At 45.0% G+C, this 26,651-nt stretch overlaps 1 protein-coding gene across 1 annotated transcript in view; it reads left to right on the top strand.

The window, feature by feature from the left end:
• The window catches only part of grip2b (glutamate receptor interacting protein 2b), a 186,225-nt gene that overhangs the window by 99,905 nt on the left and 59,669 nt on the right, over positions 1-26,651 (top strand). The window contains exons 10-13 of the mRNA XM_087993993.1: positions 3,676-3,810; positions 10,889-11,041; positions 19,791-19,977; positions 25,996-26,141. Coding sequence (XP_087850119.1) covers positions 3,676-3,810; positions 10,889-11,041; positions 19,791-19,977; positions 25,996-26,141 — 621 coding nt within the window. The remainder of the gene's footprint in view (positions 1-3,675; positions 3,811-10,888; positions 11,042-19,790; positions 19,978-25,995; positions 26,142-26,651) is intronic.

A 26,651-nucleotide genomic window follows, 5' to 3' on the forward strand; every position in this document is an offset into this window, starting at 1 on the left:
TGCCCCAGGGTAGGAGAGTCCAAAACTAGAGGGCAGAGGTTTAAGGTGAGCGGGGAAAGATTTAAAAAGGACCTGAGGGGCGACTTTTTCACAGAGGGTGGTGCGCGTATGAAATGAGCTGCTAGAGGAAGTGGTGGAGGCTGGTACAATTACAGCAGTTAAAAGGCATCTGGATGGGTATATGAATAGGAAAGGTTTGGAGGGATATGGACCAAATGTTGGCAAATGGGACTAGATTAATTTAGGGTGGCTGGTCGGCATTGACGAGTTGGACCAAAGGGTCTGTTTCCATGCTGTACAGTTCAATGACTCTATAAATGCCTGAACCACACAGGATAGAATTTCCTTTAAAGATGTCCTGCTGGTTTAATGAGAGAAATCGTCTGTGGTAGTGTAGCTCTGAAGGTTCCAGATTTGATCCCTGCCAGACAGCTGATTCAGCTGGGAACCTTCACTTGGTCCACTACGAGTGGGCCTGTCTAGGAGGGGGGTGAATCTGACAGAATTCCTTGCCCCCTCCCTCCCCCACCCCCGAACTCTCACCCTTAAATCTTTGCTTCGAGATGTATACGTCGAGTGCTTGGTTCCAGTGCATTATGGTTCACACCTGAACCTTGGGCACTTAGGTGAGAGTGCAGATGGTGAACATGAGACAACACAAAGAATGAGTACCATCACAGGATGGCATTGGTGAATATGAGAACATCCGTGTTTATATCAAGGACGTTTGGGCTGATATGGCAGTTAATGACAGTGAAGATAGATGGAAAGCCCAACAGCATTCAGAACCAGGTACCAACATCAAGTAGCCATAGCCCTGGAAAATTGAAAGTGGATTAAAAAGAAAAGGAAGGTAGCACTTCCATTAACTTTCACAGTACAGGACACCTCCGAACAACTTCCACAATAAGATACCCTGGTTGTTAGTTTCTGGCTGAGAGTTAAATATTGTTCAGAAACTGAGGGATGCACTGAGGAGTGTTTGTGTACTTTCTGTGTGATGTGGACTGAAGCAGCGCTTGCTTTCACTCTGGGAATGAAGTGAAGAAAATAACTCGCCAGCTATCAATCTCGGGACCATCAGATGACCTGGTCCTGTCGCGTCGCTTCATATGAGGGTTGCTGTGTAGAATTTGACACCCTAAGTTTCCTCAGTTAGAGCAGGGACCAAACTTCAAATATACTTCATTGGTTCTGACAAGGTTGAGGAAGCCACTTACCATTTGGTGGTCAGTGTCACCAAAATAATTTTCAAGGAGAATAGTGAGCAAGAAAAACCTACAATGAAATTATATAAATAGAAACACTATCACTGTGCTTGAGAAGATTGCTCTTGCTGAGCGAAATGATATTGTTCCAGCAAAGACTTTCTCGTAAAACATTCTCTGGATGCGGGTGTCACTGGCCGGGCCAGTACTCATTGCCCCTCCCCATCTGCCCTTGAGAAAGCGATGCCTTCTTGAACCGCTGCAGTCCATGTGCTTTAGGTAGGACCACTACACCCCGAGGGAGAGGATTCCAGGATTTTCACCCAGTGACAGTGAAGGAACGGCGATATATTTCCAAGTCAGGGTGGTGAGTGGCTTGGAGGGGAGCGTCCAAGGTGGTGTTGTTCCCATGTATCTGCAGCCCTAGTCCTTGTAGATGGAAGATAGCGCGACCTTGTTAGGTTCTGTTGGAGTCACACATTATCTCGTGCTCCCTGCAGCTTGGCATATGCAGTGACAAGGAGTTGCAGAAGCAGTAGTCGCGGGGGTTGTAGGCTGGATGGCTGTGAACAGAATGGATCCACTTGTTTCTGCTGTTTTTAACAGAGCCAACAACTGATTGACTGTCCCCAGCAGACTTTGGGTAGCTTCAGAGATTGGAGATTTTGGGATGGCTTTAATCAGCTGAGATATCAACTGTGAGATCAGGCCAACCTCTGCTGTAGTGTCTTGGTTTTATTTAGGTTTGTGCCTTTTAATTTAGAAAGTAAGAAAGCACTTAACCGTCCCAAGTGGTCCATGTTAAGTGCCATCTTAGTGTTTGGTAGTTAGGTACTATTTGTCCAACACAGGTGGCTGTCTGGGATACACAAATAAGTGGTAGGGCTGATGTGTTGAAATTAAACATATGGATTATATCATTGTCACAATTCTGCGTGAAAAGTCATTATATTACAATCAGAAAATCAGGCAAATAAATTCACCATTTAGTAAATGCTCCTGAGTAGAATAAGCATTTATTTCTAATCCATCACTCTGATAAGGAGTGCACTTGTATTGATTTTCTTTTTGATAATCTCGAAAAAACATTATGGGAAATGAAACTGAAATCAGTGTTTAAATTTAATTTCTTATCTGTTTTCTGCTCTGTGGAAACATCAAAGATCCCATTCAATTTGAGTTCAGGGTCAGCGGTTCCCCCATGGGCATGTTATGATGCCTCAGACATTGCTGTGATGGGAAAATCTAGAAGTCTCCGGGTCCAAGCTGTAGCTATGATCTATTTACTGCGGTGGATGGACAAAAAAAAAAGACTGACCTTCAGATTCTGTGAATGTGGGATATCCTTCTAGGATACAGGACTGGCCAGAATAAACAAGAGTTGTTGATGCTTTAAATGATCCAAACCTCACTGTAACTCACTCCCAGGAATCTGCCATTCCATATATAAACGGTCCAAACCCTTCAATTTGATTCCAGCCTATAGCGTACTCCCAGATATCCAATATTTTATACATAAACCACTCCAACCGCTCAATTAGGTTGCAGTTTGTAACTCCAATGTATCTGTTATTGTACATGTAACTACAATCAGATAGCAGCCTGCAACTCTCACCTGTGCATCTTTATTCTGTATTTAAACCACCAAGTCCTTTTGATGAGATTCCAGTCTGTATCTCACTGTCGGGAGTCTGTTATTGTATATATAAACCATCCAGAGCTCTCAATTAGATTCCACCTTGTAACTCATTCCGAGCTCCCTGTTACACTATACATAAACCACCCCAAGCACTCAATTAGTTTCCAGCCCTTGACATTGCTTTATTCATTTTTATCCATATATAAACCATCAGAACTTCTCAATTCAATTCGAGCCAGTAACTCACTCTCACTACATGTCGTTCTCCAGGTATTTAATAAGCAGTTTCAGATGTATCCTTGGAATTATAGGGTTGGAAACCTGCCATCTATAATCGGAGACGATCAGTGCATTATAAGGCAAACGAGTGAAGCATGTATAACTAGAAGAGTGTGAATGATTTTGTGTTGGCCAGGCCTTATGAAAGGTGATTTTTAGATTTATTAGTATTCTGCGATTGTTGCAGTTTCTGGAGGTCAGTGCAAACTCTGATATTAATCACAGTGAGTAAATTATACAAATGAATTTAAACACAAGATTTGAACCAAGGCAGGTTCTTAAAGGGCAGCTGTCTTCTTGGGGAAAACAAACTCTTGACCTAAGTGCAAAACTAATTTAGATGATATTCTTATTATTTTCATGAATGTCAATAGGAAAAACAAAAGAAAAGATCAGTCATTTACAGAACAACCTCACTTCAAGATTGTATATTCTGGTGTTACGATGTTGATTAGGGTCCTTTTAAGTTATGGAGCAGTTGCCTTTTATTCATCTTCTCTTTCTCTTGTCTCTCCATTTTTCCTGAACCTCACGTTGGCCACCGGACAGTTAAGATTCAGAAGAGTGACCACCATCATTGCTGGGACCCCTGTGTCAACTACTGTCACACCTATCATCCAGGGCACTGCAAGACACCAACCTGGAATGCAGCAACCCCTCTATCCAACTCGGACTACTGCAAATGTACAGTAACTTGGCTTATCCTTCTGGAGCAGCCCTCAAACCCAGCAACCCCTTCAACATCAGCTCCGAGAACATTCTGTGCCGGGGAGTGAACCTTTTACTTACAAGCAAGCCTGTTTATTTCCTCTCCCTATTCCCTTCCTTTAGTGACATAGTCTCCAATTTGCCACTATCCAGGGAGTCACTTCTGTAGAGTTACGCACCTGGACCATGCAGGATGCCTGAGGGAGCAGTCTCGTAGCAATTAGCAGCAGAAGTAGGCCGTTTGACTCTTCAAACCTCTTCTGCTATTTAACATGACCACAACTGATCCTCTATCTCGATACCATATTCTCACTTTCTCCCAATAACTCTTGATGCCTTTATAATCTAAAAGAATTTCGACTTGTTGAATATATTCAGTTATCTGGCCACCATCACCTTCTGAGGTTCAGTTTCATACGTACACGCCCCCAAGCCTGGAATCTCTGCAAAAGACTCCATTAAAGATGGAGAATTCAGATAGTTCATACTCACTCAAGTTTAATACTTACAGTTTCAATCATCTAAGATTTGTTGAGTATGCTAAAACCTAGGTAACTCATAAATTAATTTTCAAACTTATCATTGACCACGCCCCAGCTACATCACCACTGTACCTTACACCCTCCATAACCACCTGGCACCCTACCGACCTCACCCACTTGGCTTCCTACTGACCTCGCCCACCTGGCTTCCTACTGACCTCGCCCACCTGGCTTCCCTACTTACCTCACCCACTTGGCTTCCTACTGACCTCGCCCATCTGGCTTCCCTACTTACCTCACCCACCTGGCTTCCTACTGACCTCGCCCACCTGGCTTCCTACTGACCTCACCCACCTGGCTTCCTACTGACCTCGCCCACCTGGCTTCCCAACCGACCTCGCCCACCTGGCTTCCTACTGACCTCACCCACCTGGCTTCCTCGTGACCTCGCCCACCTGGCTTCCTGCTGACCTCGCCCACCTGGCTTCCGACAGACCTCACCCACCTGGCTTCCCTACCGACCTCACCCACCTGGCTTGCCAAATAACCTCGCCCACCTGGCTTCCCACCAACCCTGCCCACCTGGCTTCATACAGACCTCGCCCACCTGGTGTCCCTACTGACCTCACCCACCTGGCTTCCCTACTGACCTCACTCACCTGGCTTCCCTACTGCCCTCACCCACCTGGCATCCTACTGACCTCACCCACCTGGCTTCCTACTGACCTCACCTACCTAGCATCCCTACTGACCTCACCCACCTGGCTTCCCTACTAACCTCACCCATGTGGCATCCTACTGACCTCACCGACTTAGCTTCCCTACTGACCTCATCTACCTAGCATCCCTACTGACCTCACCTACCTAGCTTCCCTACTGACCTCACCTACTTAGCTTCCCTACTGACCTCATCTACCTAGCATCCCTACTGACCTCACCTACCTAGCTTCCCTACTGACCTCACCCACCTGGCTTCCTACTGACCTCACCCACCTGGCTTCCCTACTGACTTCACTCAACTGGCTTCCTACTGACCTCACCCACCTGACGTCCCTACCGACCTCGCCCTCCTGGCGTCCCTACTGACCTCGCCCACATGGCTTTACTACTGACCTCGCCCACCTGGCTTTACTACTGACCTCACCCACCTGGCTTCCTACTGACTTCACCCAACTGGCTTCCTACTGACCTCACCCACCTGGCGTCCCTACTGACCTCACCCACCTGGCGTCCCTACTGACCTCACCCAACTAGCTTCTTACTGACCTCACCCACCTGGCGTCCCTACTGACCTCACCCACCTGGCGTCCCTACTGACCTCACCCACCTGGCTTCCTACTGACCTCGCCCACCTGGCTTCCCTACTGACCTCACCCACCTGGCGTCCCTACTGACCTCACCCATCTGGCGTCCCTACTGACCTCACCCACCTAGCTTCTTACTGACCTCACCCACCTGGCGTCCCTACTGACCTCACCTACCTAGCTTCTTACTGACCTCACCCACCTGGCGTCCCTACTGACCTCACCCATCTGGCGTCCCTACTGACCTCACCCACCTAGCTTCTTACTGACCTCACCCACCTGGCTTCCTACTGACCTCGCCCACCTGGCTTCCCTACTGACCTCACCCACCTGGCGTCCCTACTGACCTCACCCATCTGGCGTCCCTACTGACCTCACCCACCTAGCTTCTTACTGACCTCACCCACCTGGCTTCCTACTGACCTCACCCACCTGGCTTCCCTACTGACCTCACCCACCTGGCGTCCCTACTGACCTCACCCATCTGGCGTCCCTACTGACCTCACCCACCTAGCTTCTTACTGACCTCACCCACCTGGCGTCCCTACTGACCTCACCCACCTGGCGTCCCTACTGACCTCACCTACCTAGCTTCTTACTGACCTCACCCACCTGGTGTCCCTACTGACCTCACCCACCTGGCGTCCCTACTGACCTCACCCACCTGGCGTCCCTACTGACCTCACCCACCTGGTGTCCCTACTGACCTCACCCACCTGGCATCCTACTGACCTCACCCACCTGGCGTCCCTACTGACCTCACCCATCTGGCGTCCCTACTGACCTCACCCACCTAGCTTCTTACTGACCTCACCCACCTGGCGTCCCTACTGACCTCACCCATCTGGCGTCCCTACTGACCTCACCCACCTAGCTTCTTACTGACCTCACCCACCTGGCGTCCCTACTGACCTCACCCATCTGGCGTCCCTACTGACCTCACCCACCTAGCTTCTTACTGACCTCACCCACCTGGCTTCCTACTGACCTCGCCCACCTGGCTTCCCTACTGACCTCACCTACCTAGCTTCCCTACTGACCTCACCCACCTGGCTTTCCTATTGACCTCACCCACCTGGCTTTCCTACTGACCTCACCCACCTGGCATCCCGACCAATATTGTCCACCTGGCACACCATCAGATCCATTCACCCAGTTGTCACTGTAAACCCATACTAAGATTACATACATACCCTTTTCAGGGGAACTGTCTAAGCTGATGTCTGTGTTGCTGGGCATTTCAATCACAGACTCCAGCAACTACTGCTGTGAAAGGATCTGTAGCCTCCCTGCCAATTCTTCCTGCTGCTTGGCTTGTAGCTTCCTGGACAGGTTTGTAACAAGAGGCACCTGTCCAGGAATCTCCGGCCCAGAAGATATCCAAAGGTAAGTGTGTAATGTTTAATCTAACCAGGGTTGATTTCTGATCTGATCAATTTCTGATCCTGGTCAAGTCCACTGTGTTCAGTGCTATCGTTTTCTAAGTGGATGCACAAAGGGACTTTTAGTCCAGGATGCTGTATTTAAAGTCCAGTCACTGTATTTCTGCTTACAATTTTTTTGTTCTTCCACGTTGGAAAAGAGTCAGACACTTGCTTTACTCCAGTGCACACTTTCAGCGCTGTCATGATGTGTAGATTACGTGGATTGGCCATTCTAAATTGCCCATAGTGTTCAGGGATGTGCAGGCTCGGTGGATTAGCCATGGGAAATGCATGATTACAACGATAAGGTGGGTGGGATCGTCTTTGGGAGGGTCAGTGTGGACTCGATGGGCTGAACGGCCTGCTTCCACACTGTGGGGATTATATGAAGTGACTCTGTGACATAGAAGTAGGTTAGAGGAAACCCTGTCTGATGTGGATTGATAGTGTTCAGCCAACAATTCCTATCTGTTCAAGCTTCATATATTTGACTGAAATAACATTAATGTCTGAAGAAACATGGATACTCCTCAGTGGTGTTATCACTGTATTAAAAAGGCATTTCCTGAATGACAGTATTTAAGATGGAATGATAAAAATGACTCAACCAAGGGCCCAGATTCCTTACAATTTTTATCATTTCAAGAGCTAAAATGATAGTACTGAATAAGACAAGGCTGTGTATCTTGTTCGAATTGTTGAGCACACAAATGAATATAAATCCATGATGCTGTTCAACAAAGTGAAAACTAAATCAGTGCATCAGACAGAGTATTTGTAACAAGTTAAAATGTCAAAGTATAACCTACATCTAAACTGGAAGGAATTTTTCCTGTCATTGATAGAAATGTATTCTGCATAACAAAGAGAAATGAAAGTTAGAAGATCTGTGGTATTTGGGCAATAAGCAGACTGAAGGGGGAAAATAAACAGGGGGGAGAACCACACAGATCTCCAGTGAAGCAACCCAGACAGGATTGAAGGATGGTGCAGTGGTAATGCCTCTATCCTTAGACTGTGAGGCCCAGGTTCAAGTCCCACATGTTCCAGAGATGTGTAATAATACCTCTGTACAGGTTGATTAGCAAAATAGATTACTGCAATTTTAGGGGCCAGCACAATAGCTCTCAGTGGTTAGCATTGCTGCCTCACAGCCCCAGGGACCCGGGTTCAATTCCAGTCTCGGGTGACTGTCTTCGTGTAGTTTGCACATTCTCCCCGTATCTGCATGGATTTCCTCCGGGTGCTCCGGTTTCCTCCCACAATCCAAAGATGTGGAGGCTAGGTGGATTAGCCATGCTAATATGTGCTGATAGTGTTCAGGGATGTGTAGGTAAGCTGCTTTGGTCAGGGGAAATGTAGGGGAGTGGGTCTGGGTGGGATACTCTTCAAGAGAGTCAGTGTGGACTTGTTGGGCCAAATGGCCTGTTGTCACACTGTAGGGATTCTATGATGCTATGAAGGGGACAGATCTCTGCACCATCTCTGATATCAACTTTGACCAAAAACTGGGAACTTCCTTTATAGTAATGACTGCCCAGAAGTGCTCCTTCCCACATTTTAATGCAGTGGGCTTTTCCTCCAACAGAGATGTACCAGTCAGGAATAAGGCCAAGCATCTGATGTTGAGTTGCCCCATTGTACGACTCAAATGGGCTAGCCTGGTGAATGTGAGATAGAAGAACGAGAGGGACTAAGTTACCGAGGTTTCAAGACCCAGATTGGCAGGGACGAGGGATGTTACAGTATCCTGGAATTGTAAAATGGATGCTCTCTCCTTAATCAACCAATAGTTCTCCTGTAATTTTAATTTCAGGAGATACTTTTGTTAAGTGAGTTTCATTTCATCTGTTAATAAGCGATTGACTCAAAGAGAGCAGCTCAGAGTTCACCTCCTCAAATCACTAGCAGCAGCATTTAACTGTTTAGCTGTTGTTTTTGATTGAGCTGCCCTCAGTTTTCATTGCTGATTGCCATTTCTCGGGGTAGGATGGGGCCTGTATTCTGAGTGGAGGTTTTCTCACCAGAGCTGCTACTCACATTCCCACCAGTGGTCACCTGACACAACCAAACTGTCTGGGCCCATTTTCCCACAGCGATCGTAACACATGTTTTGGCTTCTCCAATATTTTGGAAACAAGTATGCAAAAGAGTTGAAAGAAATTGAAAACAAATGTGTACACCATTGTTCTAAGGGGCCTGCACTTTACTTTTACTCAGATTTACTCGTGTCAGGAGATGAATAAAAGCAAATACTGCAGATGCTGGAGAAAGTAGGCAGGTCTGGCAGCATCTGTGGAGAGAGAACAAACTGCTAACTCTGTTTCTACCTTTGAAGAAGAGTCGTATTGGATTGAAAATGTTAATTCGGGAAGTTAATCATTGATTCCTGGAGATTTTAGGACAATCTGAGGGGTTGTGAATCAATCAGTTGCCTTCCAGTGTTACGGCTTAATTTCATAATTGTTTATTTTTAAAGATGACCCCGCCTTAAAGGCACTAAGTCCTAATTTTTCATACTGCATTTCTCTCACATGAAGTTCTGTTTCATATCCAGCACAGGCACAATGGGCCAATGTAACAATTCTGTGATCATGTGATCCTACACTCTCTATTACTGCAGTTGTAAACACTGGAGCTCAAAGTGCACAATCCTCAATCTAAAGAGAAATTCAGGGTTATAAGAATGTTGCTCCCGCAGATTTTTACCAGATATATGGAATTCTCTGCCAGAGAAGCTCTTGTTGGGAATTCCGACACAGATGTCAGCACTTATGGTTCACTTTCCTAGTCCATAGGGCACTGAATCCCCAATCCCTCGTTCAAAGCTCTGTGTCCCGAGATTCCCCCTCAGGTGTCAGTTCTGGGTTTGCCGATTAGATTCCCCATAGTGTGGAAACCATAGTGTGCCATTTGGCCCAACAAGTCCACACCGACCCTCCAAAGAGTAACCCATACAGACTCCATTTCCCTCTGACTAATGCATCTAACACCATGGGCAATTTAGCATGGCCAATTCACCTGACCTGCACATCTTTGGACTGTGGGAGGAAACTGGAGCACCCAGAGGGGAGACAGGGTGAATGTGCAAACTTCACAGAGACAAGTCACCCAAGGCTGTGAGGCAGCAATGCTAACCACTGAGCCAGTGTCACTGTAAATTCTGATGGAGTCTATCCCTAGACTTCAATCAAATGACCTCTCAATCTAACTGTCCCACCTCCCTGTAGCTATTGGTTACCCTGATATACAGGGAGTGAGTGGTTAGTTAAAAGGCACTGCCAGAGTGGGTGTTGGGCATGGATTATGGCTTTCAAATGAGAATTGGATAGAAAAGGTTATCGGGACAGCCAGGGGAAAAGTCGGAAGGATTGGATTTGGGGGTTGAGTTGTTCTCACAGAAAGCAGGTATGGACAGGACAGCCCCATTCTGAGCTGTAACCTTCTGATCATTTCCAAGTGCATCATCACAGTCCAAGTAGGAAATGGGCCAACTCCTTGTATCCAATGGTATCAATCTCAACTCTTCAGTCAAACAGGTTTTAATTCCCATTTCCATTTCCATTATTTCTGGAAGTAAAAAAGCAAAAGTGTACAAAGAGAATAGCAGAACAAACTGTTAGTGATGTTAGTTCCCTGGATTCAGTTCTTGGAGATTTTAGCTCACTACTGGAGGTTTGACGACCCTGCTTCAGCCCCAAATCATTGCACAGTGCATGTAGCCATATTCAATCCTTCGGAAAGACCAGTTTCTATTTTTTTTGTATGACTTCCTTCCTGACTGTGAGTTGACACTCTCTCTCTCTCTCTCCCCCTCTCTCTCCGTCTCTCTTACCTTCCACAGCTCTAGTACCAGCCAGTTGTTCTCCTCCTTCATCTGGCACATCAGGTTTCAGCTCCCAGAACACAAGCACGCTGACGCGCAATATTCTTCCCATGAGCCCGCGAGCAACTGTGATGAGGCGGAGAATGAGAAGGAAAGAGTATAAAAGTTCACGTGAGTCTCTTTATTGTCTTTCACTTTCAAGGATGACATCTCTTGATTTCTGTCAGTCAATAAAATAAAATAATTCAATTGATGTAGAGCATTAGTGCTCTGAAATTATGACAATCGAATGTCTTGTAATATTAATTTATGCTTACTATTATCTAGTAAGGTTACATTTGCAATTATTGATCAGAAGCAGTTTCTTTGTTATGAAACTGTTTCTCTCTCCACAGATGCTGCTTGACCTCCTGAGTACTCCCAGTATTTTCTGCTTTGGTTTCAGAATCTGTCTGCAGGGTTTTGTTTTGGATTACCTGTCTGAAATTCAGCCGCAACATTAACCCCCTTTGAATAACTGGTGACTGTGTTTGCTAAAACACTACAGGGATGATGGGCGTATGTTGCAAGCTTCAAAAGCAGTGGTGGTGTCAAGGATAGGGAACGTATCGGACCTTGGTTGAAATTGATTTATGGTCACTTTCAGCAAGTGTGTCTGACTAGGATTAGCTGAAGGGCACAAAGACAATGAATGGGTTTGGTCAAGAGTAAATGTTCATAAATCAAAGGGGTGACTAAGTACAGTTAAGAAGAGAGAGATAGTCAAATCTGGACTACTCGATGCTAAGCCTTGACAGTCTCACCCTGAAACTACAGAAAGTTGTGAACCCAGCCCAGACCATCACACAAGCTAATCTTCCATCCACTGACTCCATCTACACTTCTCAATGCGGCAGAAAGGCAATCACCATTATCGAAGACCCCTTCCCACCCTGGTTATAATCTCTTCCATCAGGCAGAAGATACAAAAGCTTAGACACACGTACCAACAGGTTCAGGAACAGCTTCTACCCGCTGTTTTTAGACTTCTGAGTGAACCTCTGCAACCATAACTTGGTATACCTCGCTCTGCTCAATCACCCTCTGATCTCTGCATCTTTGTATGGTATGATCTGCCTGTACTGCATGCAAAACTTTTCACTTACTTAGGGACACGTCACAATAATAAATCAAAACAAACATTTGAAGGTAAAAACAGAAGGGAAATGGGATGCATAGACAACATTGACAGGTGGAGTGAGGGAGGCTTACAGGAAGCGGGATGATACGAACAGCCTCACTAAAGCTATGGTGACAACAAGCAAATAAGCACTCTTATCAATTACAGTCAGTTAAAAATCACACAACACCAGGTTACAGTCCAACAGGTTTATTTAATCAGCTACCTGATAATGGAGCAGTGTTCCAAAAGCTAGTAATTCCAAATAAACCTGTTGGACTATAACCTGCTGTTGCGTGATTTTCAATTTTGTCCACTTTAGTCCAACACTGCCACCTCCACATCACAGTTACAGTCAGAGCATTTTGGAAATAATAGTACATCTTATTAATTGCTGTCTGGACACTGTTCGTCTAAGAGATGGCAACACAACCTAGGGCCAGCCAGTGAGGATATTCTCTTAGACCACCCCAGTAACTGGATATCAAGGACAAATTACTGGTACCGAACTTCAATAAACAGATCAGGGAGTGAACAGATTCACTATACTGTGTTTATGTAGAAGGTTAATAGGAAAATCTGGACCGAGATGGTTGAAAACAGAAATGCAAGCAGGTGGAGACTCTTTGAAATAAAAAAACTGAAAAACCCCAAAAAAGCAAGTACGATTCATGAAGAGAATCTAGTTTTAACAAGAATAAAGGAAACTTGGGATAATAAAAGGTTTGATTGCTGTTTTCAAATTCAAATTATTTAAAGGAATTCCTTAGGACTAGCAATTTTCTCTCTAGAGGGGTGAAAGCTGGGGCTGGAATCCAGAGTCAGAGCAGATCCAGAAAACCTCTAATATCTTGGTCAGTGAGGTTACGGCCGCCCTCCTTTTCTGTATGAACATACCGATTAGTAGCAGCAGTAAGCCATCCTGGTGGTTGGAAGGGGTTAGTATTTTTTTCTGTGGCTTGGATGTTCCTTGCTATGTATGAGCTCAGCTTGAAAGTCATCTAAGTCGTACTGCACCTGGACATGAACTGCTTGAATAGTTGAGGGTTTGCTAATGGTGCTGAACATTGATGATTGCATGATGAGCGTCCCACTCCTGACTCTGATGAGGGAAGGTCATTGATAATATAGCTGAAGATGTTTGGGCCAAGGATGTCCTGGAGCTCATTTGATTGATGCCCAACAACTATGACATTTCTCTGAGTCCGACCAGCAGAGGGTATTTATCCTGATTCCTGTTGACTCGAGGTTTCTCGGCCACCTTGGTGTCACACTGGGCCAATTGTTGCCTCAGTCTTAAGGGTGCCTCTCTCACCTCACCTCTGGACTTCAGATCTTTTGACCATGTTCAGATCAAGGCTAAAATGGGGTTTGGAGGTCAGCGGTCTTGGTGGAACCCAAGTTGAACGTTGAGGAATGGATTATTTGATGATTGTGTACTACTTGATGACATAGTGATGTTCAAAAATAGACTGGTTAGATGGAGTGACTTCAGCATTGCAACTGGAAAGTTACCAAGGATCCTAGACTTTGCAATATCCAGTGTCCCGAGCTGTGTGAATCAAATTGCCTGAAGATTGGTATGTGTAATGCTGGACACCTCTGCTGGAGGCCCAGATCAGTGATCCTCTTGGCACTTCTGGTTGGATGGTTACAAATGTTTCGGCCTTGTCTTTTGCACTGATGTGCTGGGCTGTGCCATCATTGAGGATAGGGATGTTTGTGCACCTGACTGTTCCCCTGATGTATTTAACTATTCAACACTGTTCTTAATGGGTTGGATTGCAGAGCTTTGATCTATCTGTAGCATGCTGCTTCCACAGCTTCCCCAAGTTGGTAGCATGCATCTAGATTGAGCATTGCACTGAACGGCATCCTTCATTGAACCAGCAATGCTCTCCAGGCTTCTTGGTACTGGTAGAGTGGAGGATTGCTGGGCTGTGAGGTTACACATTGTGCTCAAATACAATTCTGCCATTCCCGTGGCCCGCAGCACCTCATGGATGTTCAGTTTTGAGTTTCTGAGTTGGGTCTGAATCTATTCCATTTTCCATTGGATAAGGCACAGGTTTTAAGAGCAGGTTAGAATCCGGGAATTCTCCAGTCAGTAGAATTACTCCGGTAAGTTGTGATTCCCCAAAGCCTGTTCACCACCTACAAGGCACAAATCAGAAGTGTGCTGGAATGCTCTCTACATGGCCAGCTAAGTACAGCTCCTGCAACACTTAATGCGCTGGACACCATCCTGGACAAAACAACCAGCATGACTGTTACCCAATGCACCAGCTTCAACATTCACTCCCTAGACCCTGTCATTGTAAAAACTATGTCGTCTACAATGTGTATTGCAGCAATCTACCAGGGCTACTTTGACAGCACCTTCCAAATCTGTGACTTCTAAGGTTAGCAGATATGTAGGAGAACCACCACCTAAACGTTCCTCTCCAACACATGCACCGTCCTGACTTGGGGTTATATAGTTCCTTCACTGTTACTGGGTCACAATGCTAATATTACCTTCTTAACCCACATGGACTGCAGCCGTTGAAGAAGGCAGCTCATCGCTATCTTATTGAGGTCAATGCCAGCCCCACAGTGATGCCCATGTCCCATGAATGATGAGTGAAATACCGGCCACAAGCCCAACCTGACAGGCAAGTTCTTCAAATCTTGGCAAGTGCTTCCAAGATTAAGGGACTCTTGGTGACGGACATTGAAGTCCCCTCTCCAGAGCCTATTGTGTGAGCTTGTCACTCTCAGTGGTCTCTCCAAGCAGTGTTCAATAGGGAGGAGTACTGATTCATCAGCTGAAGGATGGGAAGGCTGGTGATCAGCAGGAAGTGACCATGCTATCTGACCTCATAATATCCAACATCAATGTCGACGACTTTCTGGATCTCTCCCTGACAACTGATGACCGTGTGGCACCACGTTTGGTTCTGATCTGTCTGTGGTACAGGACAGAGACAGTGACAGTGATGGCAGTGTTTGGGAAATTGGCTGATTCTGTCAGTGTGATGAGATCAGGCTGTTGGCTGACTAGTCTGTGGGATAGCTCGGATGAATGAAAACAATCCTGCTGCTGTGAAGAAGAAGTGCAAAGGAACTGTCCCAGAAATCTGGTCCACTAATTGCCCCCTCAACTGATGTTGAAAATGGGCAGTCAGGGCCTTTATTTCATTGGGGCCTTGCTGTGTGCAAATTGGCTGTATTATAACTGAGAATACAATTCAAAGGACAGCATTGAGTCTGACATCCTTTGGGATGTCCTGACATTATGATAGGCTCCACAAAAGGACAGGTTATTAGTTCCTATGATGCCATTACTTATATAAAGGAAGAGCCAACACTTTACACCATTCACATTGCATTTTTGTTCATTAAAGGGAGGGATATGGGCATTTTAAAACCCATAGTAATGTTATAACACACCACCGGAGCAGGTGAAACTCCTGGTCTAAAAGTAGGGCTACAGATAAGTTCTGAGTAAACTGTTCAGAGATGTTATTACACATCTCTGGGCCAGGTTGTACTTGAACCCGGGCCTCTTAGCTCAGAGGCAGGGTCACTACCACTGCACCAGAAGAGCCTGAAATGAGTTGGACTTGGGAGTTCTTCGTCCTGCCTTGGTCTTTGTGAAGTGAGGTTCCTCACCGCTGGAAACAAGGAGAAGGTGGGAAGTGAATAGTCATGTGGCTCACAGCAGCTGGCAGAACCGGTGGTGAGGCTTGACCACACAGTTCCCTCTCCTGTTAGAGCAAAGTGCTGCTTGTTGAGCAGAATTTTAGTTGGACAGTTTGTATCTTCAGTAACTGACACTTGCAATATTAGCCACAGTGACGCTACCCCAGTAAATTGGTAAGGTTTCTGAGCTGTAAAATCTGCCAGTTAACATCAGCATTTTAATAATGGAAGATATAATCCTGGGGATCCTATTACCGTTCATGAAATTACTGTTGTTATCCCACAGGCTCTGCTTACATGACCACAGTCTTTAGTTATGACATTGTGTTCTGTGAAGCTAAGCAATTACTTTGAGATGAAAAAATTCTCACAAACTCGATTCGAACCTGGCTATTGCCAATCAGCAGAAAGTCATCTTGTGAGTCTATGGGATTGAAACCAGCATGAAGAGAAGGATTGGAAAAATGCAAAACTGCTCATGTATGAGTCACACTTCTACTCAATCCTGGCTGCCAGTGCAGTGTGACGTTGAGTAAGTGCTGTACTGTTGACACTTTCTTGGATGGAGATGTTAAACCGAAGCTGTGTTTTCCCTCTCTGATGGACATAATACATCCTGTGGCACCATTTTGTAGTACAACAAGGAAGCTACTAAAACTGATTGATTTATTGTTGTCACATGTACAGAAGTACAGTGAAAAGTGTTGTTTTGCTTGCTCTGCATCCAAAGTGCATCAGGGTAGAGGAACAGAGTGCAGAATGCAGTGTTACAGCCGCACAGAGACAAATCAGAATTAACATGTGAGAGGTCAGTTCAAAAGTCAGCAGGGAAAAAGCTGTTCTTGAATCTATTTGTTCGTGTATTAATACTCTTTGCTTTGACATTATCACCTTACAGTGTTTGGGGCTCTGGTGTGCGCAAATTAGTCACCACTTTTTTTTATACCAGTGACTACAAATCCAAAGTCATTAGCTTTGGGATGCCCTTGTGTTGAACAGGAATTAAAGTAATTAAGTCTTTCTTTCTCAAACAGCAGAAGTTGTCCCACGAGTTTCACCTTTCATTCACAGACCTGTTCCAACAATTTCCACACGCCCAGGGAGAAACAACTGACTTACATTTAAGTGGCACCTTACAATGTCTTTCAAGAATCCAAAAGCTACACAACCAATGAAATCCGTTTTGAGATTTTACTACTCTTGCCTTGAGGCAAACGTAGCAACCAGTTTGCACTCCATAAGCATCCACAAACAGAACTGGCATAAGTGACCAGTTTGTTTGTTCCAGCTTTGCTAGACGATTTAGCAATGTTGTTGACGTGTACAGTGAAATTCCCCTTTTCCTATTCAAATAGTGCAATGGGATCTATTGCCTCCGTCTACATCGGCAGAAGGAGTTTTCCTCAGTTTGTCAGTTTCATCCAAAGGATGAGCCACCTCCAACAGTGCAGCACCCCCTCAAATACAGCACTGAAAACTGAACCCACCATCTTCAGATTAGGAGGACTGACCGTCAGTTACTAGAACAGCCTGCCAGTTTAGTCACGACGGCATTGTAGAAAAACAAAGCCAGTATATTTGATCTCATTACGCTATCAATTTTTGGAATTGTAGTTTTTGTCATAATGATGGATTAGTTTTAACTCACTGTATCATCACCAAGTTTGGAAAATGGGATGAACTGCTATGTTTAGTTGCCAAGGAGCTGGACGAAGGACGACAAAATGGCTGGCCAAGTAACAGGAGTGAAAATGGAAGCAAGGCAAACGAACAATTCTAGATTGAAGTTTAGCAGTTAGATTCAGCAGAAGGGTGCTATACTATTCAGAAGTTCAGTTCACCAAATTGTGTGTATAATTGATGCCCGTTGAGTCTGTGTAATGTCTTAACTGATGAGCAGCAATTATGAAGAGTGATTAAGTAAATTGGCCATGTTCTTACTGGCAAAGAGGAGGTTGGCAGGTGACATGATTGCAGTTTTTAAGATTCTGAGGGGACCACATTACGTGACCATCAGCCTGACTTTGTCGACATAAATAGAACCAGAGGATCCTGCCAGGATAAATGCAGAAGTGCTCAGCAACCACCAGGAAGATTGTAAGTTAACTAGATAGACTGAGGCCTTTTTGTGTCGATTTAACATGTTGAAATGCTTAACGTTTACCTGTCGGCTCATCAAAGCGCTGTGATTCAAAGGGCTTGAAAAGTGAATTGTTTTTGGAAGCACGGTGACTATTAACACACAGGCAACCACACCAACTGAGCAAGTGTCAGTGATATCCCTACGTACCTCTGTGTGATGAATGACTAGTTGAGCTGTTAGCGTGGGTGCAGTCAGTTGTAGCAAGAGTGGTGTTCAGCTTTCGGGCTGAACTTCCTGTAAAAATGCCCTTGGAGTTTTAGCAGCCTGCACCCTCCCTCAGTTATAAACAAGCAGACTCTATTTGCTCATGTAAAAAGTGCAGCGTTGCAAGCATTCAGATTTTGTCTCGGTTTATACTGGATTATAATTAATTTTGCGAGCTTTTCTGTCAAACACATTTGTTTGGAAAGGTGCATTTCCATCAGTTGGATCATGATGAGGAAGGAGAGTTAAAATAACCTCAGTCAGTACTCATTATGTATGGAAGGCATCAGGGACCCTGTCAGTTTAAGTGTGTGTTTTAATTTGACTGCCATGTTCACTGACTGTTCCCAGCCATTAATATCATTAGCACAAAATTAAATCAGTGGAGAAAATAAATTAAAGTTAATCAGCGTTTTTTTTCCTTAAAGAGCAACCATATCAAGAGTTCCTTTGGAGTTTTTGCTGGGTGAGAGAGAGGGAATGAGGTTTAGTGGTTGCTGTTTTTAAGGGCCTTTTTAGCTCACCGTTACTGCTACCAAAACACACTTGTGCCACACAGGAAAGACTTGTCCTTTACAGGTGACTGAAATACTTTGGGAAGTGTAGCCAATGCTCTGGTGTGGAGAAACAAGGCAGCCAGCTTGCACACAGCAAGATCCCACACCAGCATCAAGATAAAGATGGGATTACCTGCCTTTCAGTGATGTTGCCTAGTGGAGTAACACTGGTAAGGGGAACCCCACCCCGCCCCCTCTCCCCCCCGCTCTTCTCTGAATTATAAGGTTTGTTTGCACTCAGTTCATCCATAGTATGGTTCCTTTGACAGTGCAGTATTCCCTCAGTATGTCACATTGATTAGATCGTAGGATATGGGAGCAGAATTAGGCCATTTGGCCCATTGAGTCTGCTCCAACATTCAATCCAATTTCCCAACCTCATTCGCCTGTCTTCTCCCTGTAACCCTTGATCCCCTTACTAATCAAGAACCTTTTCTTAAAGACATTCAATGACTTGGCCTCCACAGCACTCTACAGCACTGAGTTCCACAGATTAATCAACCTCTGGCTGAAGAAACTCCCCCTCATCTCATATCAACAGAAATGTGCCTTCACTCTGAGGCTGTGCCCTCAGGTCCTAGTCTGTACTACTAGTGGAAACAACTTCTCCATGTCCAATCTATCCAGGCCTCTCGGTTTTCCTAAGTTTCAATCAGATTCCTCCTCATCCTTCTAAACTCCATCGGCTACGGACCCAGAGTCCTCAACCATTCCTCACATGTCAAGCCCTTCATCTCCACAATCATTCCTGTCAGCCTCCTCTGGAGCGTCTCCAATGCCAGAACATTCTTCCTTAGATACGGGGCCTAAAACTGCTCAGAGTATTCCAAATATGGTCTGATACTAACTGTATAGTCCAGGGATCCCTGGGAACTCATCTATCCATGATCAATTTCATTCAGCAGACATGTGTACAGACCTCAGTTCCCAGGCTCCTGGCTTGGGGATAATGATAGAAAGAGGCAGGGAGAAGGACACGTCTTAACAAAGCAAAAGCTGGGAAATTAGTAGGTGAGGGCTTTGTGGTGGGTTGGTTGAGAATGGGTCTTCCCTGCTCAGCACCCGACATGAAGTCTCACTGGGGCTCCTGGACAATGCTGAAGAACTGTTGCACTTGTTTTACCAAAGCCACGAGTCTGACTGATGTTCAGTGCTACTCTTTCTGCCCTCTAGTGTCACTGACTTCGAGCACAATAGGCCCGGGAGGACAAATCGTCCACACGGAGACAACGGAAATCTTTCTGAAAGGGGATCCGCTGAATGGATTTGGTTTGCAACTTCAGGGAGGAATCTTTGCCACCGAACCCCTCTCGTCTCCACCACTCGTACGGTTTATAGAACCAGACAGTCCTGCTGAAAGGTTAGAACGCACCACTTGACATTGTTGTCCGGCAAACGCTAATGAGAACATGGGGCTAGAGGAGGGCAGCTTACATTTCTTTAAGCGCCTTTAACATGGTGGAGCCTTCCAAAGAGCAGTATTCCAAATTAGAATTGGAATGAGAAGCTCTGAGATGGGTGAGAAAGGTAGGTTTTAAGGAGCACTTTAAGGGAAGCAAGCTGGTGAGGCAGGGAATCACAGCGGGTTAAAGGTCTGGCCTCGAATGTTTGGGGCAATTGAACCCGGGAGGCTGTAGAAGCCAGAGCCCGGAAGAGTGCAGAGGTTTCCGAGGGTGATACGGCTGGAGGAGGAGTTTGAGATGGAAAGGCCGTGGGGGGACTGAGGCACACAGGAACAAACCATGTGAGGAGGTGCTGATGAGACAGATTATTCATGTGCTTCACTGGTACTGTTCACGCCTTGGTTGCCAACTCAGCAACAGGGAAATTCCGTCAAAGTGAAATGCTGTTGAGTAAATAAGGTACACCAATTTGCTCAGTAATTAGTTAGATGTGTTAATTATTATGATTAACAGTCTATATATTTTCCATTATGATTCATTTGCAGATTGAGTAAAATTACTACCTGGCATTGAAGGGACCATGTAGCATCAGCAGCTTGCATTGAGTTGCAGCTACATGACACACTCACATTATTTCCGATTATTCATTCCAAACGACGGCTGACTGCAATCCCGAACAAGAGATTATGGACTTAATGCCACGCCACACAGGAGGGTCTACTCTTGGAACCTGACCGTGTATTGTTTCAGCGTGGGAGTGCTGGTGCCCAGGTTATTTCATTGGATGTTGTCCTGGGGTTGGCGCAGGCTGGTGCCCAGGCTGACCACTCCCAGTGCAGCATTGAGGGAATGCTGTAAGAGTGAAGGTGCCATTTCTCAGATGAGCCTTTCGAACAAGGACCTCATCTTCCCTTACAGGAGGATGCAAGAAAGAAAGACTCTGTGAGATGGATGTGCAACCCCTGACTAACTCTGGAAGTTAAGCGTCATATCAAGTTGGAAGACAATAAAGTACAATATTTGTACTATAGTGGTACATCAGAAGATTGGCATATTTTGGAATCCAACAATAATAAGGAGGGAGAAATTAGAGAATGATAGTTAAAAACACAAAACCAGTGAGAGAGATTTTCTGCAAGTGACTAAAGTGAGCATCGACCCTGTTGTGAGTGAGACTATAGAGTTAATCATGGCACACAAGGGAAGGATGACAGCGTTGGGAAGTCATTTTGAATTTGTCTTCCCACCGGAAGAGACAAAAGTCATCCCAAAAATTCTGGAAAATTAAGACACAAAAGGGGAAGGAAGAACCTGAAACGATCGGAGTCACTGGGAAAATTATACATTCTAAAATCTGACAAGTTCCCTGGAGGTGACTACCTGCATCCCAGAGTCTTACAAAGAAATGGCTGCAGAGATATTAGATGGATTAGTTGCAAACTTCCAAAATTCCCTAGGTTTAACAGTAGATTCTAGTTTTGGATGTAGGTTTGCTCGCAGAGCTGGAAGGTTTATTTCCAGACGTTTTGTTACCCTACTAGGTAACATCTTCAGTGGGCCTCAGGCGAAGCAATGCTGAAAATTCCTGCTTTCTATTTAAATGTTTGGGCGTCTTTGGGTTGGTGATGTCATTTACTGTGGTGATGTTATTTCCTGTGGTGAAGGCACTTCCTTTTCTCAGGGGGTGGTAGATGGGGTCTAACTCAATGTGTTTGTTGATAGAGTTCCGGTTGGAAAGCCGTGCTTCTAGGAATTTTCGTGTGTGTCTTTGTTTGGCTTGTCCCAGGATGGATATGTTGTCCCAGTCAAAGTGGTGTCCTTCCTCATCTGTATGTAAGGATACTAGTGAGAGAGGGTCATGTCTTTTTGTGGCTAGTTAGTGTTCATGCATCCTGGTGGCTAGTTTTCTGCCTGTTTGTCCAATGTAGTGTTTGTTACAGTCCTTGCACGGTATTTTGTAAATGACATTAGTTTTGCTCGTTGTCTGTATAGGGTCTTTCAAGTTCATTAGCTGCTGTTTTAGTGTGTTGGTAGGTTTGTGGGCGACCATGATGCCAAGGGGTCTGAGTAGTCTGGCAGTCATTTCTGAGATGTCTTTAATGTAGGGGAGAGCGGCTAGGGTTTCTGGACGTGTTTTGTCTGCTTGTTTGGGTTTATTGCTGAGAAATCAGCAGTTTGTGTTCATTGGGTACCCATTCTTTTTGAATACACTGTCTAGGTGATTCTCCTCTGCTCTGCGTAGTTCCTCTGTGCTGCAGTGTGCGTTGGCTCATTGAAATAATGTCCTGATGCAGCTTCGTTTGTGGATGTTGGGATGATTACTTCTGTAGTTTAATATTTGGTCCGTATGTGTTGTTTTCCTGTACACGCTAGTTTGAATCTCCAAACAGCCAATGGGGAACTTCAAACCAGCATTTACAGGAAAACAACACATACGGACCAAATATTGCAATCATCCCAACATCCACAAACGAAGCTGCATCCAAACATCATTTTAATGAGCCAACACATGCTTCAGCACAGAGGAACTACGCACAGCAGAGGAAAATCACCTATACCGTGTATTCAAAAAGAATGGGTACCCACTGAACACAGTCCGCCGATTTCTCAGCAACAAACCCAAACACGCAGACAAAACACATCCAGAAACCCTAGTCACTCTCCCCTACATCAGAGACATCTCGGAAATGACTGCCAGACTACTCAGACTCCTTGGCATCATGGTAGTCCACAAACCCACCAACACACTAAAACAGTAGCTAATGAACTTGAAAGACCCGATACGGACAACGAGCAAAACTAATGTCATTTACAAAATACTGTGCAAGGACTTAACAAACACTACCTTGGACAAACAGGCAGAAAACTAGCCACCAGGATACATGAACACCAACTAGCCACAAAAGGACATGACCCACTCTCACTAGTATCCTTACATACAGGTAAGGAAGGACACCACTTTGACTGGGACAACACATCCATCCTAGGACAAGCCGAACAAAGACACGCACGAGAATTCCTAGAAGCATGGTATTCCAACCAGAACTCTATCAATAAACACATCAAGTTAGACCCCCATCTACAACCCCCTCAGAAAAGGAACAGAAAGTGACTTCACCATAGGAAATGACATCACCAACCCAAAGAAACCCAAACATATAAATAGAAAGCAGGAATTTTCAGTATTGCTTCACCTGAGGCCCACTGAAGATGTTACCTAGTAGGGTGACGAAACGTCTGGAAGTGAACCTTCCAGCTCAGTGAGCAAACCTACATCCAAAACTAGAATCTACTGTTAAGAAGATAGTAGCAGACATTTGTAAAACTATATCAGGCAAATTCACATGTATTTGTGAAAAGGAAGGCATATTTAACTAATTAACTAGCAGGTTCTTTGCGGAAGTATCAAGCAAGATGGATAAAGGGGAACCTTGGAATGTTGTTTACTTGGGCTTTCAAAAGGTAGTTAGTAAGATGCGACCACCAAGGCTGCTGCACAAAGTAAGAGCATATTGTAGGAGCTAATATATTAGCAAGGCTGGAGGCTCGGTTAGCTGACAGAAAGGAAACAGGAGCGATAATTGGGTTGGCAAAGTGTAACTAATGGAGTGCCACAAGGATCAGTGCTGGCAGCTGAACTGTTTACAATCTATGTCAATGATGTGTATGAAGGGATTGAATGTATGGTTGCTAAATTTGCGAATGACACCAAGACAGCTAGGAATGTAAGTTGTACAATAGATTAAGCAATTGGGGAAAGTGTTGGAATATAATGGGAGAAAATGTGAACTTAGACACTTTTTAGCAAGCAGAGTGGAAGAGCAGGATTTAAGTGGAGGGGGAGAGTCTGCAGAAATCTATGGGACAAAAACATCTGCGTGTCCTGGTCCATGAGTTGCAAAATGTTAGCGTGCAGGTGCAGCAAGTAACGTAAAAGGCAAAGGAAATGTTGGTGCTTACTGAAAGGGAACCAAATATAAATGTTGGGAATTAGTGCTGTATAGGGTCTTGCTGAGAACACATCAGGAGCATGGTGCATAGTTTTTGTCTTTTACCTTAAGGTACAATTATGTTCGAAGCAGTTCAGAGAAGATTCACTCAACTGATTGCGTGAAGGGATTAGCGTATGGTGAGCTTATACATGGTTGCGTGTAGAAGAAATAGAACTGATCTTACTGAGCCCTTTATGGCCCTAAGGGCAGGCGCTGAGAGGATGTTTCCCCTTTTGGGAGGGTCGACAGTTAGGGAACACAGTTTCATAATTAGAATATTCCCATTTGTGGTTGAGGTGAGGTGAACTCTTTTCTTTCCTCGGCACTGTTGATCTGTGACAATCTCTTCCCCAGAAAGCGGTAGGAACTGGGAGATCAAATTTATTCAAGCGGAGTTCGATCAACCCTTTTTTGTTTTATTGATCGAGAGAGTCAAGGGATATGAGGGTAGAGACAGGTAGTTGGAGCTAAGGTCAGAGTCAGATTGGTCATGAATGACAGTGAGCTCACGGGGCAAATGCCTCCTCCTCCTAATTCTGGTGTTTAATATTCCTGCAGAGTGCACAGCTTTACAGCAATCTGAACTGGATGGCACAGTGAAGAGAGAAGCTTCATATAGTACAAGCAATGTTCCCTTTAAGCGTGTGTGCATTTAGCTGTGCAGCAATCTTAAAGGAACCACACAATGCTACAAAAACAGACTGCCATTACAAAGATACATTAGAGGGAATGTTGCACAGCATGACTTTAAAGAAATGCAGCAAAAATTCTTGAGTACTTTTTTAATCCTATAACAACACCTTAAGACAGCATATCTGGTGATTATCACTTTGTAGAATGGCTAGTATTGCAGCAATGACTTGAAATGAGATGCAGGTATTTAGTGGGCTATAATTCTCTTTGGCACAGCATGAGATTATATTGTTCCTTCAAAAAGGGCGGCACAGTGGCTAAGTGGTTAGCACTGCTGCCTCACAGCGCCAGGGACCTGGGTTCGATTCCAGCCTTGGGCAACCGTCTGTGTGAAGTTTGCACATTCTCCCCGTGCCTGCCTGAGTTTCCTCCCACAGTCCAAAGATGTGCAGGGTGGATTGGCCATGATAAATTGCCCACAGTGTTGAGGGATATGTAGGTAAAGTAGGGGTAAATATAGGGTAGGGGAGTGGGTCTGGATGGGTTACTCTTCAGAGGGTTGGTGTAGACCTATTGGGCCAATCCCCACACTGTAGGGGTTCTCTGAAATGCAAGATTTTCCCCTTGTTCAGCAAGCTCGAGTACTGAACTATGATTTCAGAAAGCATAGGTTCAAATGACACTGTTTCAGTTTCAGGACCTGATTTCTATTAAAACCAATTTATAACTATGAGCTGGCATCTGCAAAAGAGATCATGAAGGTAATTTGCGCAGTTCCCTCAGAGATGGAAACATGCTGTCCTTAGCCGGACTGGCCTTTATCCAGCCACACCAACTCGAGTGAAACCTAAATGTGCTCTCAGGTGGGTTAGCCAGTCAGTTTGAGCAATATGGGATAGACTGGAAAAGCATCACGAGTTGGGAGAGCTGGGGAGTTCTAAAGCCACGGTTTGACCTTCAACAATAAAATAAATAAAATAGATTACCTGGTCATTTATTTCATTGCTGTTTGTGGGATCTTGCTGTTCATACATCTACGTTTCCTACATTCCAAATAGGGCATCGCTTGAAAAGTGCTTAATAGGTTGTACAAGGATATAGGTCATCCTGAAGTCAAGGAAGATGCTGTTTAAATGCAAGTTCTTTCTTCACTGACCTATCAAAGGTTTATTCATTTATTGTAGAGACAGTTTCTAAATTTATGTAAAAGACAAGAATACATGGTTTCTAAGTTGCTCGGTGGAGGGCTGCAGATTCTTACTCATGGGTAACATACTACCGTTGTGTATCACTTTTCTCTGTTACTTTCCTCTTCCCAAACAATTTTCAACTGGTGCTTTCTGGGTTCAGATGTGGACTTGTGCAGGTGGGCGATCGGGTGCTCTCCATTAACGGCGTGCCAACTGAAGACGGGACCCTAGAGGAGGCCAACCAGCTGTTACGAGATGCGGCTCTCTCCAACAAAGTAACCTTGGAGATAGAGTTCGATGTGGCAGGTATGTGGTAGCTGGGAGTAGTGTGTGAGGCACGAGTGAAGACCTTTAAATGGAATTCCCATCAGGCAGATCATACGTGGCTGGCCGTGGGCAGCTGGCACTAACTATAGAGCAGTAACTAAAGGTGGTGATAAACTGGGACCGGCAATATGGGGGTATTGCATTGAAACTATGTCTACTGTGGATGAGAGGCCTGATGCCTTTAGTTACCTTGGGCTCTGCCAATCATGCCAGCTAGGCTCAACTGACCGAGGGCTCTCTGAGCTTATATTTTGGGCTCTGTTTGGGACTCATAATGTATTTGCAAAAGTGCTGTCCTTTCTCCTTGATTTATTCATGAGATAAATCATGGATAAGAGCAGTGGGATTGTTCATGATCAGCAATCAGAGCTATCCACACTGGATGGGAATTTTAAGTGATTAATAGGTTTCTTGCTCCTGATATTGCAAAGTTGCCAGTGACTTGACCTGTTTCCTGATCAGGCTCAGAATCTGGCATAATCCAGAATG

The sequence above is a fragment of the Chiloscyllium plagiosum genome, unplaced genomic scaffold, assembly GCF_037043375.1.
Source record: "Chiloscyllium plagiosum isolate Xiang-an unplaced genomic scaffold, Cpla_swu_hap1 HiC_scaffold_14, whole genome shotgun sequence".
In the NCBI taxonomy this organism is placed as follows: Eukaryota; Metazoa; Chordata; class Chondrichthyes; order Orectolobiformes; family Hemiscylliidae; genus Chiloscyllium; species Chiloscyllium plagiosum.